Genomic DNA, 14,765 nt, shown 5'->3' with positions numbered 1-14,765 from the left:
TAATAATCCACTCTCTTATCCGAGCTTTGGGTTCAGCCTGCAGTTGTGTGTCCTCTGACTGCAGCTTCGAGACGTGCACCTTGCCATTCGCTGGAGAGCGTCTCCCCACCCAAAAGCAAATTACAAATCAAGACCCCAGACAGACAGACAGACATCAGCCTGGCTGCCTGTGAGGATGCACAGTACACTGCCGAGTTTAAATTTAGGTGAGCAGGCAAGCAGGCGTTTTTTATACATCTGCGATTTCATTTAAGAAAAAAAAGAGAAGAAAATTGATCATATAGAATAGATTGTCCACCACCAAAGACCAGAGTAATAAAAAGGCTTTGAAGCCCAGAGACCCGATTACCTTCACAGGGAATTCAAAATAATAAGAGTTATTGCATATAGATTTCAGAGAAAAACAGACAGTGACTGACAGGGACTGCGTGAGATATTTGATCAGCGCAGGGAACTCGAAGGCTCTGGTGTGGGGGAGATGGTATCGAAGTAGACCAAAGAAAAACACAGATATACAAGTGTACAGAACAAACTAAACCCTTCATTAACAGCAGCCCGTCGCTCAGAAGGATCCTTCGTTTAAAAAAGTAAGTGGCACTGGTTTTGACCGAGTTCCCGCCAGTTCGACGCCTCGTGTCTCCGTCTTGGGTGCGGCCGGGTGTCGGACCCTCCGTCGACGGAGCCCCTGGAAGAGATGACTTCATCCCCAGTTGTAAAAATACACTTTCTGCCACACGGGTAAATAATCCATCAGGGGGCCTGCAGGAGACAACGAGCAGAGAAAGACGAGGGCTGATGCAATGGTAACAATCACGGTTCCAAAGCAGGTTATTGTCTGAATGAAAGACAGACTGACAGCTGGAACAATCAACATCAGGCTCAGTGCAGCTGCATCCAGACACCAAACCGGAGCGGACAACAGTCACGTCCGTGTGTTACCTAGGATCGCACTGAGCCTCAGCCCGTTTACTCTTCTCCCCAAAATACTCTATGAACACTCTACTTACGTGCGACTAACCCGACACCGGGGACGTGGTCTGCCAGTAACCGCAGCAGAAACAGGATCTTTGTTCTGAAAGCAACAGCAGAGATCACTTGGTCAGCACTGCGAACGCATCTCACCTGAGTCCCACCGAGAAGTCCGTTCAAAACTATTCCTTCAAGCTCTAAAATCTATCTTGTTACTGTTTGACGACCAGCAACAAGCAAAGAGAAGAAGCAGCACTGGCTCCCCCCGTTTAGTCCTCGACCCCCGAGCGCACAGCTCTTACTCTGAGTATCGGTCGTAGAAGGGCGACCTCAACAGGTAGTAGAGGAGCAGGAAAGCCCGGCGCCTCATCTCCGCCCGCTCCCGCCGGTTCATGGACCTCGTGTCACTCATCAGACTGAAACTGGGGGAAGGGAAGAGAAACACACAGGAGCAGGTGAGAGGCCTCACCACTCACACATCCCCGAGTGTCTGACCCTTTATCCGGCTCAGCACAAAATACAACACTACACCAGCCAGGCATCTTATTCACAGAACACAATCAAGTGGTTTAAGATGTGATATCCACCAGTTTCCTGTGGAGGTTCCTGTAGAAATGAAGTACTGAGCTGACTGGTGGTATTTGGGGTTTTACGTAACTGGGATAAGCAATAATAAGATATTCACTCGCTAGATGTTGAATTGTTACGGAGCTCGGGGACAACATGTGCTGTTCGAGAGCTTCAACCATAAACCGAAAATGAAATCAGAATATTTCTGTCAGAAACGGGAGTTTCCATCGCCTCCCAAATGACGCTGAAGCTAAAAGGAATTGGCTCAAAAACGTAAACTTAAAAATGACCCCCAAAAAGTGGTTTGTTTGCTCGTTTCACTTTGTTGATTAGACGCCAGCGCAGGATAACCCGTACCAGCGCTTTCTGGGTTATGAGACGCCACCTCAGCAGAGGGTTGACAGACGTGTCACAAGAACAGGTCTGTCGACTAGTTTTGATATGGCGTGTTTGTCTTCAGTTTTTGTTACTAGAATCTGACGATAGCTTCTAGTCAGGGTCTGAATTGAATCTCAAATTTTTACCAGCCACTTTTTTTTTTTAAATCTGCCACTCATGAAATCTGGTAAACGCTTTAGAACTGTAAACTGTTGGCTACCTGACATTTGAAACATGGTACCTATTGTGTAACCTTAATCCCTGATTATTCTTAGTTATTCTTCTATTAATATTATTATAAATTATCTGCCATGGTGACCTGAAATGTTTACCTGCCACAGCCAACACTGACCCTGTATTTAGCCGGTGTTAATTGCATTCCCTGTTCTAGCTAATTGATACAGAATATTTATTTTGAAAATATTAAACCTAGTCTATGTATCCCACTGGATTTACATTGCTTATTTGCAATAGAGAAACGTATGATAAACGCTATTATTAAGACACAGGGAGTTTAAAATGTTTAAAATGAATGAACGATGAAACAGTTTGTTTACTTCGAACCGGAAATAACGCCCATAATTCGCACATCATGGGACACTGGAAACTCGTGAATAAAACACTGCATTTATTTTCATGTTGTAGGGCTTATACAAAATATCCCGTAATACTCCTCTAGCACCACACAGCGAGGAGATTGAATTTCAGAGAGATCGATTTCAGCAGTTCGGTTCGGTGCTTCTTTACCTCGTTATGTCCAGGATTCCCGAAACGAGCCACGGCTTCCAGGACCTCGTTCCACACAGGCCGAGGCACAGCACTGAGGGAGGGAGGGGTTAAGGAAAAAACACATTCGTCCTAGACAGACAGACACTGACGGAAAAGGAAGGAGACGCAACTGAAGACCGACGCCGCGTCTCGCTCAACACCAGAGTGCCGAAGGGCGGCGCGTAGGATACAGTGCACCAGGGGCTGAGCGATGTGCAGGGACTCGGCCACCGTCTCCCTGGGGGCCAGGGGCGTCGGGCTGGGGTGGAACTCGTCCTGTGAGCTCCGGTGTCTGTCCTCGGAGCAGGGAGCTCCCCAGAGCCGGGACCGCAGAGACTGGGCTGAGACACAACGACGGCATTTAACCGACCTATCCGGACAACTTGGGCACAGGCGTAGGCGGTGCCGTCTGGATTCACAGCAACTTAAATACTGAAGAGAAGTTGAATCAATGCTTACTGGCACCAAGTGACCTCATGACCCGTCCAGACCGCTGGCCCACAAACGCGGGGTCCACCTGCGACTGTTCAGTGTCATTCTCTGGGGGAAAGAAACAATGTATCTGTGTAACAGCATACCTGGATACACACACACACACACACAGCAAACATCAACACACATCAACACACAGCAGCACAGCCCTTTTAAAAGGTGTGAAAAGGGAACAGTCTGCTACCACTCCGTCTAAAATTTTCCAGTGGTCGCTTTGACAGATCCTAGAGCCAAATTTAGACAGACACGAATAATTAAGCATTCGTGTTCGAGTGGTTGTCCACAGAGCCTGAAACGCAGCTCCGGACGGGAACGCTTCCCTTCCACGCACGAGGAGAAAGAACGGTTCCTGACCTCCGCCACAGAGCTGCGTCTCTCTGTCCAGAGGGATGATGGGAGGAGACGTCTGTATTCCTGACTTGTACCATAACAGCAGAAGGATTCTCAGGATGGCTCTGGGGGGGAGAAAGGGATATTCCCCAGTGAGCCCTTGTCACAACCGGCTGAATGGATCTCATCCAAACACGCCGCGGTCAGATATCACTCTGTCAAGCCTTGCCATTTCAAGCGTCTCAGTTTTCCCCGTGTCAGAGTCAATAAACCCAGGATGTGGCTCGAGAGCTTATCTCCTCTGACTGCTTAATGATTTGATGTTGACACAAACATTCAGCGTTTTCTGCGCGACTGAGGGATGAAACAGCAGGCTCAGCAAATAAAGAAACAAAAGCATAACACAGTGACTTAAAAGATTTGTGTGCATTTAATGACCGAAGTCCTGGAAAAGGCCAGGTCTCCAGGGAGTGATTGGGAACCCTAATGAGATCTGCTGAAGTAGAGCTTTTGGAGGTCAAAGGCCATACAGGGGGCCTCTAACTCCTGGTGGCCTCTTGTCGGCAGCTTTGTTGAACCTCCAAGTCTGCTTCAATGAGTCGGAGAACAAAGACCCTTCACTACTCTGAGGGAAAATGCATGTGACTAGCAGCGATTTAGAAAGCTAATGCTAGACCTTCCTCTCGCCACCTACGTCTATTCTGAGCTCTACCTCTAGAGAGAGCAATGACAATGTGAGATCTTGTCTGGCTCAGGTGGGAGGTGACTCTTCCACAGTTCGTGCTTCACCAAGAAATTATATTTACACCCTCCCACTTGGCAGTGGCTGGAAACACATCACGCTTTTCCCCCCTGGGCATCAAAAGACACCGCAGCCTTTGCCTTCAAACTACAAGATCTCATTCCCAGTCAGACCGAGGGGTTTCGGGTCACGGACTCCGAGGAGCGCCTCACTGTGGTCCGCAGCACGAGATTCAAGTTTACATGACAATATATCTTACAGCTCAACCTCCTGCTGGAGTCTGCGGCGGAACAGACGAATCCGGAGAGTTAGGGGAAAGTCTAACAGAAGCCCTTACTTGGCAATCTGGATGAGGACGATAACCAGCCAGCGAGCGCCTTCTCCCCACAACTTGGCGGCCCCCATCTCTGTGAAGACCTCCACGTACTCCAGGACCGTCAGCCAGGTGAGCAGCTTCTGCTGCGAGAGCGACTGCACAGACAGGACACAGGTGTTCAGGCAAAACAACATGAAAACAGAGAGACTTTTTTTATTTCCACCAGTGTGGGCACGGTCCCCAAGCATCTCTAAAGTCACGAACAAGATGGCACGCCACGCATCTCCGCCGGTTCAACCCCCGGAGGTTAAACGGATCCCAAAATTTCATCTCGATTGTCTCAGCTGTGAATCAGCAGCAGCAGCAACATGACAGGGGGAAAATGTCACGAATGCCCTGGAAGAATTGCGATCGAGGCGTGTTATGTACATATTCTTATTTATAGATCCCAGCTCACATTAAAGACCGCAGATATTATTGTGCATTTCTGTTCAAATCACAAAATGCTGTCTGTTGTTTGTTTGTGTGCGTTTTGTTTTTATAAAACATAGAATTGTGTTTATAAGATAAATAGGTTTCCGTGACCCACAGATCCAGCCAGCTCTGCTCTGAAAGAGCACAGCGAGTTTCCACTGACCACTAGAGCTAAAGATGCAGCAACTGTGATCAATTTGACATACCGAGTAAAACAGTGATTCGGTAAAGAAAATAAAGTGAGAAGAGATGTAAAAAACCCTGACTCTTTGGATTCAGCAAAGCAGAGATATTAAAAATAGCGGCAGGAGGGTGGTGGCGTCTCCTCGGGACGCATCAGGAATCAGATATGATTTGTGGAAGACCCTGACAGGTGTCCCCATCAGCCATGTCCTGATTTTACATTCTATATTCATACACAAGGATTTTAGGAATCCACCTTTAACTCTGCTACTGTAATCACTATGATTCTTTCTAGACTGGTTTTAAATTTACAGTATACTTGTACAGGAGCTGGATATTAATCATAATGACTGATTTTTGACAGGCAGTATTTATAGAAGAGAATGGTGCGACTGTGAATCACAAAGCATCTTTTCACTTCCAAACTTCAGTGTTTTATGCGCCGTCTGACGTCAGGAGAACTCCTGAAACAAGCCTCTGGCAGCGCAAGCTCAGTGGGCGTGAGAGAGCGACAGCTGAACTTTAAGCATTGTACCCCTGGCTCACGCAACCTGGGGCACGAACAGGTTCTGATTCCCAGTAAGGTGTGTGTGCTGTGCGTGTGCTGTACATGGGTGATGCATGAACCATTCTAGGTCACTGTTCTAGGTAGGCTCTATGAAATAACAGACAATAACATATAGATATTCAATGTAATTCCAGGGGTTACAAAGACTCTGAAAGTATCCATGTTAGTAAGAAAATATATACTTGTGTGCTTTACCCTGTAATGTATAGTGAAGCTCTCATATAGATCTGCTTTAAACACACTTCGGCACACTTACCATAGGCAGAGTCCTGCTGAGACCTTTGCGCAGTATGCCATCGTTCAACAGCACCAGCAGGTTAGAGGCGCTGTACACTGAAGGACCAAAAGAGGACGTTTACTCTCTCTGGAAATCAACACGAGCTCCGTCTGTGCCTCGCTGGCAGTGCATGTCATGAAAACACATCTTCCCGAGCAGGCACACAGAAACATCTTATTAACCAGCATGTGGGTGAATCTATGCAAAATTCTCCTGAACTATGTAGAGGTTAATGCACAAAATGAGTCCACAAATATTAAAGGGGTTTGAACAACTTTAGCAATCAGATACATTATTCCTAATATAAACAATGCATTTTCTATTTATAATTTATTTTAAACTAAAACCATTTATTTTGTTAAGTAGGCTGATAGCAGGACTTGTAAATATCCCGTCAGCAGCTCGGCTATGTGCTGCCAACCAGTCTAGTGTGGCTTTTGTATGTTTCTCAAAGAAACCATGATTTATCTATCGAGGGGTTAGACTTACCTAGTTCTGAAAGTTCGTGTGAATCAGCAAATCGTCCTTTAAAAAATAATATACAAAAAATTAAAACAATAAAAAAAAACTAAAAAATAAGTTCAAGAAATATGTACATCTTCAGAATAGTAGACTATGTCAACCCAGGTGGCAAGAATTTAACAATACTAATCATCATCATCATCATAATAATAAACTCCCTTGGCTGAGGTTTCATCAGATAGTAGTGTGGTACGGTACAGCACAAAGCTGTACATTATAATAATAGTCTACAGTGTATTATAGTAAAATACAATATAGTGTATTACAGTGCAGTACATAATATAGTACAGCACAGTGTAGTTTTATTCAACATGTAAATAACGATGTGTAACAAGCAAAACTAACTATATAATAATGTGGATGCATTTTGTCTGTGCACTGTGACACGTGTAGGCCACATGTGACAATTGTGACACCTTTTAGATCCGTATGGCATCGTTTGGTCACATTTTTTGATCCAGATTACACCTGTAACACAAATTTCTTACTGGACTTCTATGTGCACACTACAGGGGTTATGATGTAAAATCTCTGGAGCTATATCCACTGCATGATCAGCTATCATGAGCACCAATTATTAGTAGTAATAAATGCTACATATTATTATTATTAATAATACATATTGTACTGAATGTTTTGTAATGTAAATGCATGCAGTCTAGTTGTCACAAAGTCTAATTCTACACTTTCGATGCGTCACTTCAGGAAGAGGAGGTTTCGAAACCCTTAGAAATGACAGGAGCTTGTTTACATGTGGAGTGTTTAAAACGGCCCTGAGGAAGGAAACACTCTCACGATAAGTGTTGTGGAGATCCTAACAAATGACAACATGCATTTAACATTATATGAATCAGTTAACCCCGAACCACTGAACCCCATGATGATCAATGGCAGGTATTGTCTGGTTTGCCTGCCTGGAAATATGTTGCATAAGAGCAAGGATGCCCTTAATCCAGAACTGAGGGGCTGAGAGTTCCTTACCAAGCTCTGCACCGATAATGTGTTAGGAAATTAAATCAGAGCTAATCTTAACAACGATATTTATTAACAAACCAATATCAAACTTACACTGGTGAGCGACACTTTGCGACACAGTGCACCAATCTGCAAAGCAGCCATTGCTATGATATCGCAACATAAATAAACCTCCCAAATCACAGTTTCGCTTATAGACGGAAATGCACAACTTTCCTCCCGACCTGCGATGAGGTACGACAGCGTCCGCACGGAGCTCTCAAGCTGGGCCGTCGCCGCCGGGTTTTTGGTCACGTAGTCCTGGTATCGCTGGTAGAGACTCAGGAGCTTTTCCCGGCACAACAATACCGACATGGTGACAGCCGGGCATAAAGAAAACCAAAATCAAAAAAACAACACAAACACAACCGAGCTGATTTACAGGCACTTCCGCATGTGTGTTCCCTTCCGGTGTCAACGATTCCACTTCCGGTGCAATCGAGAACGGGGGGGGGGGGGGGGGGGGGGAACAAAAGCGTGAGCCCGATTTAAAGAGACAGGCATTGAAACAGTAACACGTCACTGCGGCCCGCGTTCATAACAGCGCTGCGGCAATGGCCTGTACATGCAATGCAATACACACATAAGGGGGTCTCTGTGTATGATACTGTATGTAACAGGTGTTAAAAACGCAACACTACTGTACTTTGGTGGCTACTAACTGAAAATATCTTATTATTTAATACACCCAAATATTTTTGTTCACATCCTGTTTGTTCTCAGCTGTTCCTACGCACTGGTTTACCACATTAAACATGTATGTTGTGTAATTTCAGAATAAACAGTGTGATATAAAGGTGTTTCTGTGTGTGTGTGTGTGCGTGTTGGGGGGTTACTGTGGCAGTGCATTTGCTGACCTTTCCCATCTTAATGTTTGCCAAAGAGGATTTTCAGATATCAGACATAAAACCAATAATCCCCATCGCTCCACTAATTTTCGGGATGTCATTTTCAGAAGCGATTTTTCATCCACTGTCACATGATCTTTGGAAATCTCCTTTCATCTGGGCTAAGCTATAGATTTTGAGGCTCATGATTTCGCTTTATTTTCTGTGTATTTTAGGATAATCAGCAAGAATGCTTTCTGATGAGGATTATGATCTGGTTAAGCAGTGTAGGGATGTTAGCCTAAACAAAGTATGGGTACAGTACCTTTTACATATATAATCACTCCCTGAGATATTCACTTGTGTTGTGTACTGATAACATTGTGTCTCTGAGTATTTTACACAAGGATCATACCCCTGTGCTATAATAATTGGTCTGGTTTGAGTTTTTCTCAGCATTGTGCACATGGCAATTTTCACTTTTAATATCGCTGATCATGTTTATTTTGTACATTTATTTCTTCAGATTAATTGCAGATTATTTTTTTCTGATGGGAATGTATGACTGCCATTTATATCATTACCAGATTCATTACTACTACTACTTCAGTCTTTCTAACACTTGCATGTAGTGTTAGTGAGCTTCTCCCCTTCAGATGAGTTTTCTTTGGCTTTGTTTTCCATCAGGTTAAAAGTTGCAGATTTGCTTCTTGAGATAAAACGGTCATCTTGGCAGACAGGGACACGAACACACACATCGAATAACCACAAGCACAGCCTAAAGGTTGTCATATAACCGTATGCATTCAAATATCACATCATCATCACTACAACTGAGTGAATGTGCGTAACAGTAACAGCTGGCTGGCAGAATAATGGAAGTACCTGGGCTTGACTGTAAGTGTTGCGAGATGCGCTGCTGTAGAGGCGGTGACATCACTGGCGCTGGTGTGTCTGTGTATCAGTTTCTGTGAGTGAAGCCAGTTGAATCCCACAGACACTAGGCGATGCGGCGGCCGCAGATGAGATTGTAGCCCCGCGTTTGGCCGGCTGCGCCGCGGCTCTGCGCTCCTGGAGGCCATTGGCGCACAGAGTGGCAGCGGCAACAGCTGCTGTTTCCACAGCGGCGCCGATAGCCGCTCAGTCGATGGATGCAGAATAAAACAGGTCGGTTGAATCGATTGCAGAACCAGATGGCGTGGGAGACTGGAAGCGGCTGTGTCAGAAAGCAGCAGCGTGTTTAAACTGGGGATTTAAACTGGGCTTCCCTGGGATTGTGACTGTCGCCGGGAAATAGTGATGGGCTGCCTGCGCAGGATGTAAAGGTACGTGGGCTCGCATCACAGTGTGGGGAAAAAAGCACCAACTTGCGGGTTTAGTGAGACACTTAGAGCCGGCCGGCGCGGCTCACACTGATCTGCGCAAATAAAACGCGCAGCTGGTGTTAGAAGTGGCCGCAAACAGACCGGCGCGTACCGCACTAAGTTGGGCTGCGCATCGGGCAGACTGGCGTGCAGTGCAAGTGCCCGGTTTCATTAATTAGGTTGAATCGGCATTGTTAAAGTTTTTGTTGTTTGCATGGGTTTATTTCAGCAGTTTTAGGAGGCGTCACAATTCAGAGCATTTCCCACGTATTCATGCATTTGTTTACTTAGTCTGTGTTTGCATGCACATCTTTAAAATGCAGTTTTAATAACTGTATAAAGTCTGATGGCATATCCTCTGTGTAGGCTATTTTTCCTCACACGGATCTCAATGCACAGTAACATAACAGTAACAGTAACAACATTGATCGATACTGTGGGGGGTTTAGAAAGGGGTACAGTCAGATACCAGGGGGGCTGTTTAGTGCAGGTGAAGACTGCTGCAGGTGTATTGAAATACTGCCGCTCCACGGACACAGTGCAGGAGTGTATCGCGCCGCTGTGATGTGAGTGTCCAGCCGCCAGTCCGCTACAGTGACCTCAGCCAGCGGGCTGTGCAGACCGTGACGCTGTTAATGTAGTGATATTAACACGTTACACCCGTTATATGTTGAAACGCATTGTTATACTCGCGTGTCTGAGCAGGCGATACATAACCGGGTCTGCATGCATGCGATTGGCAATTGTCTAGTGCAGGTCTGCACATTGTGCAAGTAACAGCATTGCCCCTGTAGCCCGACGGCTGTTCGCAAGTCGACACGCATCATGTATGTGTCATATTGGTTTCACTCCAACTAAACTTATTGAACTTCCTTCTTCTTCTTCTTCTTCTTCTTAATATTATTGATATCATTATTGATAATAAATACTATTTTGGCATCAACGTTTAATCGGGTCACAGTTTCATGTAATTGATTGCTTTACCGTTACTTCAATCAACTATCATTACACTAATTATCATTGAAATGCCCCTTGACCCCTTTGAAATAAAGACATGCCTGCCAATTGCATGTCAGTGAACACAGTGCAACCCATGACCAGTGCGGGCGGCGCAGGGATTAGCATTGTGATAGATGCCAGTGTAGACCTTTTCAAACTCTTTCTACATTGTTTGAATGTGTTGTGACCGGATTTTAGACTCAGTGAGCTCAAACCATCGCGTTTAAACTAATTCCCAAATTACGCGTGTTTACTTATTTGTTGAATAAACCAACAACTATCATTTTCCGAGTTTGTGTCGGATGCTTTTATTTATTCTTTTCTTACTGGAAATAGATTTGAGATGTTTTGCGTGTTTTCTTCCTTCAGTCTGATCATTAACTAAGCTAGCTATGCAATGCCTGCACGACGTATTAAAAATGAAATTGCACCATTTACAAAACAGCTTTTATGGCTTTGCGAGATAAACGCATTAGAGATTATGGTGATTTAAAGGCTGATGATAGATTAGCCCAGCAGTCACATAAAATGAAGAGAGATTCTCCTGAATATTATCAGTACTAGTGATTTCATACACACACGCACATATGTGTGTGTATATATGTGTATGTATGTGTGTGTAATATATATATATATATATATTATACACACACGCACACATTTGTAATCCCCTGCATTAAAGCCTGAAAGGTCTATTTGTATGGCATCAGATCCTCTCGATTGTACTGAAGAATTTCCACTTGCTGTCCACCACTGCTGTCCTCTTGCTGACCCTAGAAACTACATATTTTTCAGCTGCTTTCCCTTGGGGAGACCTCAGCAGTAATGTGTAACTTGCTTGGGACAAGCAGCGCAGTATATTGCCCCAGTGAAAGTGCATTTTCAATTTGCTGGATTTCTGATACACTCACAGCTCTTGTGTCAACCTAAAATGTATACTTGTAGGGAGTCAAAGTATAAGGCGTGCCTAACCAATATGTAAAAAGACAATATTTAAAGTGACAAAGCTTTTGGTTTATTAGTATAGACTGCCAGGCTTAGCTGATTCTGTACTGTATGAGGGATGCTATTATCAGGGCTTACGTATTTCCCATCCTATTTGTGTTTTACAAAGGATCAAGGATATACTGAATTTCAGTCAAATTATGCCCAAGCTTAACTGCTTTGGTCAAAGAGGAGCAATATATACATTTTTAAATACAAGAATGTTCATATTATATTTGAAGCAGAAGGATATTGTAGCCACCCCATGCGAATTTGTACTGGATTGTCATCAGAAGTGTGTCAGGTGGTCAGAACAGATGCACTCTGATACAGATCTCTGAATTCAGACTGAAGTCGTCAGGTTTTCTCCAGTAACCCAAGTTAGTGGCCTCCTGTTTGTGCCAGAGAGCATCATTAAAATAGTCTCTACACATACCCCCCCGCCAGTCATTTCAGAATAGTCCCACTGTTCGCCCTGAAATGAATGCATCCTTTTAAACGTGAAAGCAGAGATTGTGGTTGCCCCGGGCAACACAATTTCCACTATCTCTAAAGTGACATTTTTCAGGTAGAGCAGCACGGCCGGCTTTCTGTGCGGCGCCACTAAATCACCCCGTACAGATGTTAATTGATAATGGACATAATACCTCATTCAATCCAGTCCAATCCCAGGGTTAAGCAATTAATTTCATGAGTAGATGTGGTGGGTTGGGGGTGAGCAGGGTGGAAGCCAAGACTTGTCCTTCCCTGTTTTTATCAAAGCATTAGAATGAAAACAAACGATGACAGTTCCCTGGTTACCCTCACCGTGAAAGCTGTGAAGAGACTGGTGCTCTCACAACGGCAGTGTTAAACCACGGCTTTGAGTTTGCCGTTCCAATGCTGAAAAAGACTGTGGAACCAGGGGCTGAGGACAAAATAGTCTCAAAATAGTCTTTATTGATTGGTGTGAGTTTACCCAGACTCTGCATTACTGGAGCAGTTGACAGTATTGTCCAAGGCAGGCGGCTGTGTCGGGATCGGTGTTTCCTGCTGCCGTGGATGGTCGGCGCTGTGGTGGAAAGCTGGGTCACTTCTGGTTCATGTTTCAATACGCTTCATGCTGCTGGAGGAAGCCTGCATGTTCTGCCAGGCTTGCCAGCTGCTATCCAGTTTCAGTTTCAGTTTATGCACTGTTCCTCGATGTGAACAGTGTTTTTTCTGTTGTCCGCGGGCTTCCGTGATGCACAGAAACCGGTATGGTCAGCCTCCAGCGAATGGGACGGTCACAGACAGACCAGTACTGGTGTCATTCAGTATTCATGGATCCTGTGTCTTTGCCATGGCTGTCTTTAGACTGAGTCTTATGTTGGCCTGTGCCTGTTATAGACAACAATCATGTGCTTTCCATGGGACTGCAACAGCTTCGTCTGTTTCCTTGTGCCAGGTCCCCATCACATGTACAGGCCTGAATGTATTGTTACCAAATGTGTTACTCTTGTGTAACACAGCAGTCCTAATATAACACAAAGATGTCTAAAAGATGCATATGAAGCACTTAGTGAATTACACACTTTTCTGAGAAAATTACTGTAATTTAAGATGGATTATTAAATATATACATATATTTAAAATCATTTAATAAATGCTTAATTGAAAAGAATGAACATTTGCCTTAAAATAATACCCTTGATGCACTGTGCGCTTCACAAGCAAATTAAACCATGTCTCAGGCCGTTCTTAGTGATGCTGTCCAGGGCTTTGCGGTTTTGAAATTCAGAATGATAAATGTAATGCGTGACGAACAAAGAATGGAAGTTTTAAATGAGTAGTACAGTACTTTTTATAATGTGCTTTGGGGTCACAAACATATTGAAGGAGGCTTCATTTGGAAGAAAGTTTTAGATAAGCTGATTGAATGTTCACTTGGCTAAGTGAAGCAAGTCTGTGCTTGATCGTTTCCACATGCACAGGAGTGTCTGGCACTGAGAAAATGTGCTGATAAAAATGCAGTGCAAAACCGAAAAATGTCTGGTATCCTAGGGACATGCTGTTGGATGTGGGGCGCTGATGTGACGGCCGCTTGTGCCTGTATCTGAGATTAAGGTGTAATAAAACACATTGCATTCTCAGTACTTAATTTGATTAAATTTTCTACATTATTGAAAATCTTATTTCCTTTTGTATTAAACCTCAGGACAGGTGTCTCCAGCTACCAAAGAGCTGCCAGCATCTCATTCCAGGAGACTTCTCCATTATTGAACCAATTATTGACCTAGCTGCTCAAGATTGGCAGAGTCACTGATTGAAGACCACTATAAGACCTGAATGGGACCAAGGATTGGCGATTTCTTTCTCCTGCCCTGTAATCTATGCTCCCTTGCAGCTTATAAAGTGCAGGAGTAGAGATTTCGGGCTGCTCCACTAATGGAAGCTGGCTCTTAGCACTGTTCTACCAATCACACTTCTTCTGATGCCCAAAATCCTTCCTTCACTCCCGAGTTGCAACTTCTAGAGGTAGTGTTGAGTCACTCCATCTATTATTTCAGAGTAGAACAGAGGGCCCCACTTTACGCTTTGATTCCCTTTCTGTGACTCCGGCGTGTCTCGAAGCGGAGACCATTCTGTGACAATAAGGTTTCTGCTCTGCTGTGACCTCCGGGGATCCTACTTTTCACTGCAGGCATGCATTTTTCTATTGTGTTTGTCATAAGAGGTTAGTGCAGCTAATAGGAGGAGAAAAGCAGATTTGAAGATCTTTTAAATTGAACTGGAAGAAAAAATCCTCTCAATGTGTGTTCTGTTCTTTAACTGTGGAATTCTTATGAAATAGAATACAATGCTAGTTCTTCATAATAACCAGAAATCACTTGACGGCCACAAAAATGTACCCCACCGACGAAGCGGCAAAGCTCTCAACTGTTTCCTTCCAAAGAATGATGGAAAAAAGTTTTGTGGTGCAAGAACATCAGAATTAAACCGCACGTGCTCAGAAGGAACCCTTCTTGG

General features: G+C 44.3%; 2 protein-coding genes across 2 annotated transcripts in view; one reads left to right on the top strand and one right to left on the bottom strand.

The window, feature by feature from the left end:
• Positions 1-521: 521 nt before the first annotated feature.
• On the bottom strand, positions 522-8,027 carry pex16 (peroxisomal biogenesis factor 16). Its single transcript, XM_066700602.1, has 11 exons — positions 7,789-8,027; positions 6,557-6,592; positions 6,047-6,123; positions 4,587-4,720; positions 3,532-3,632; positions 3,145-3,225; positions 2,877-3,026; positions 2,665-2,737; positions 1,272-1,391; positions 1,008-1,072; positions 522-759 (listed from the first exon to the last, which is right to left on the bottom strand). The coding sequence occupies exons 1-11, from the start codon at positions 7,916-7,918 to the stop codon at positions 701-703; spliced, it is 1,026 nt and encodes a 341-aa protein (XP_066556699.1). The 5' UTR covers positions 7,919-8,027; the 3' UTR covers positions 522-700.
• A 1,398-nt stretch (positions 8,028-9,425) lies between these two features.
• large2 (LARGE xylosyl- and glucuronyltransferase 2) overlaps positions 9,426-14,765 on the top strand; it is a 172,372-nt gene continuing 167,032 nt past the window's right edge. The window contains exon 1 of the mRNA XM_066700593.1: positions 9,426-9,755. The gene's annotated coding sequence lies outside the window, so the exon portion shown is untranslated. The remainder of the gene's footprint in view (positions 9,756-14,765) is intronic.

This window comes from Amia ocellicauda, chromosome 4, assembly GCF_036373705.1.
Source record: "Amia ocellicauda isolate fAmiCal2 chromosome 4, fAmiCal2.hap1, whole genome shotgun sequence".
Classification (NCBI taxonomy): Eukaryota; Metazoa; Chordata; class Actinopteri; order Amiiformes; family Amiidae; genus Amia; species Amia ocellicauda.
This window is presented reverse-complemented; position numbering and strand designations above follow the sequence as displayed.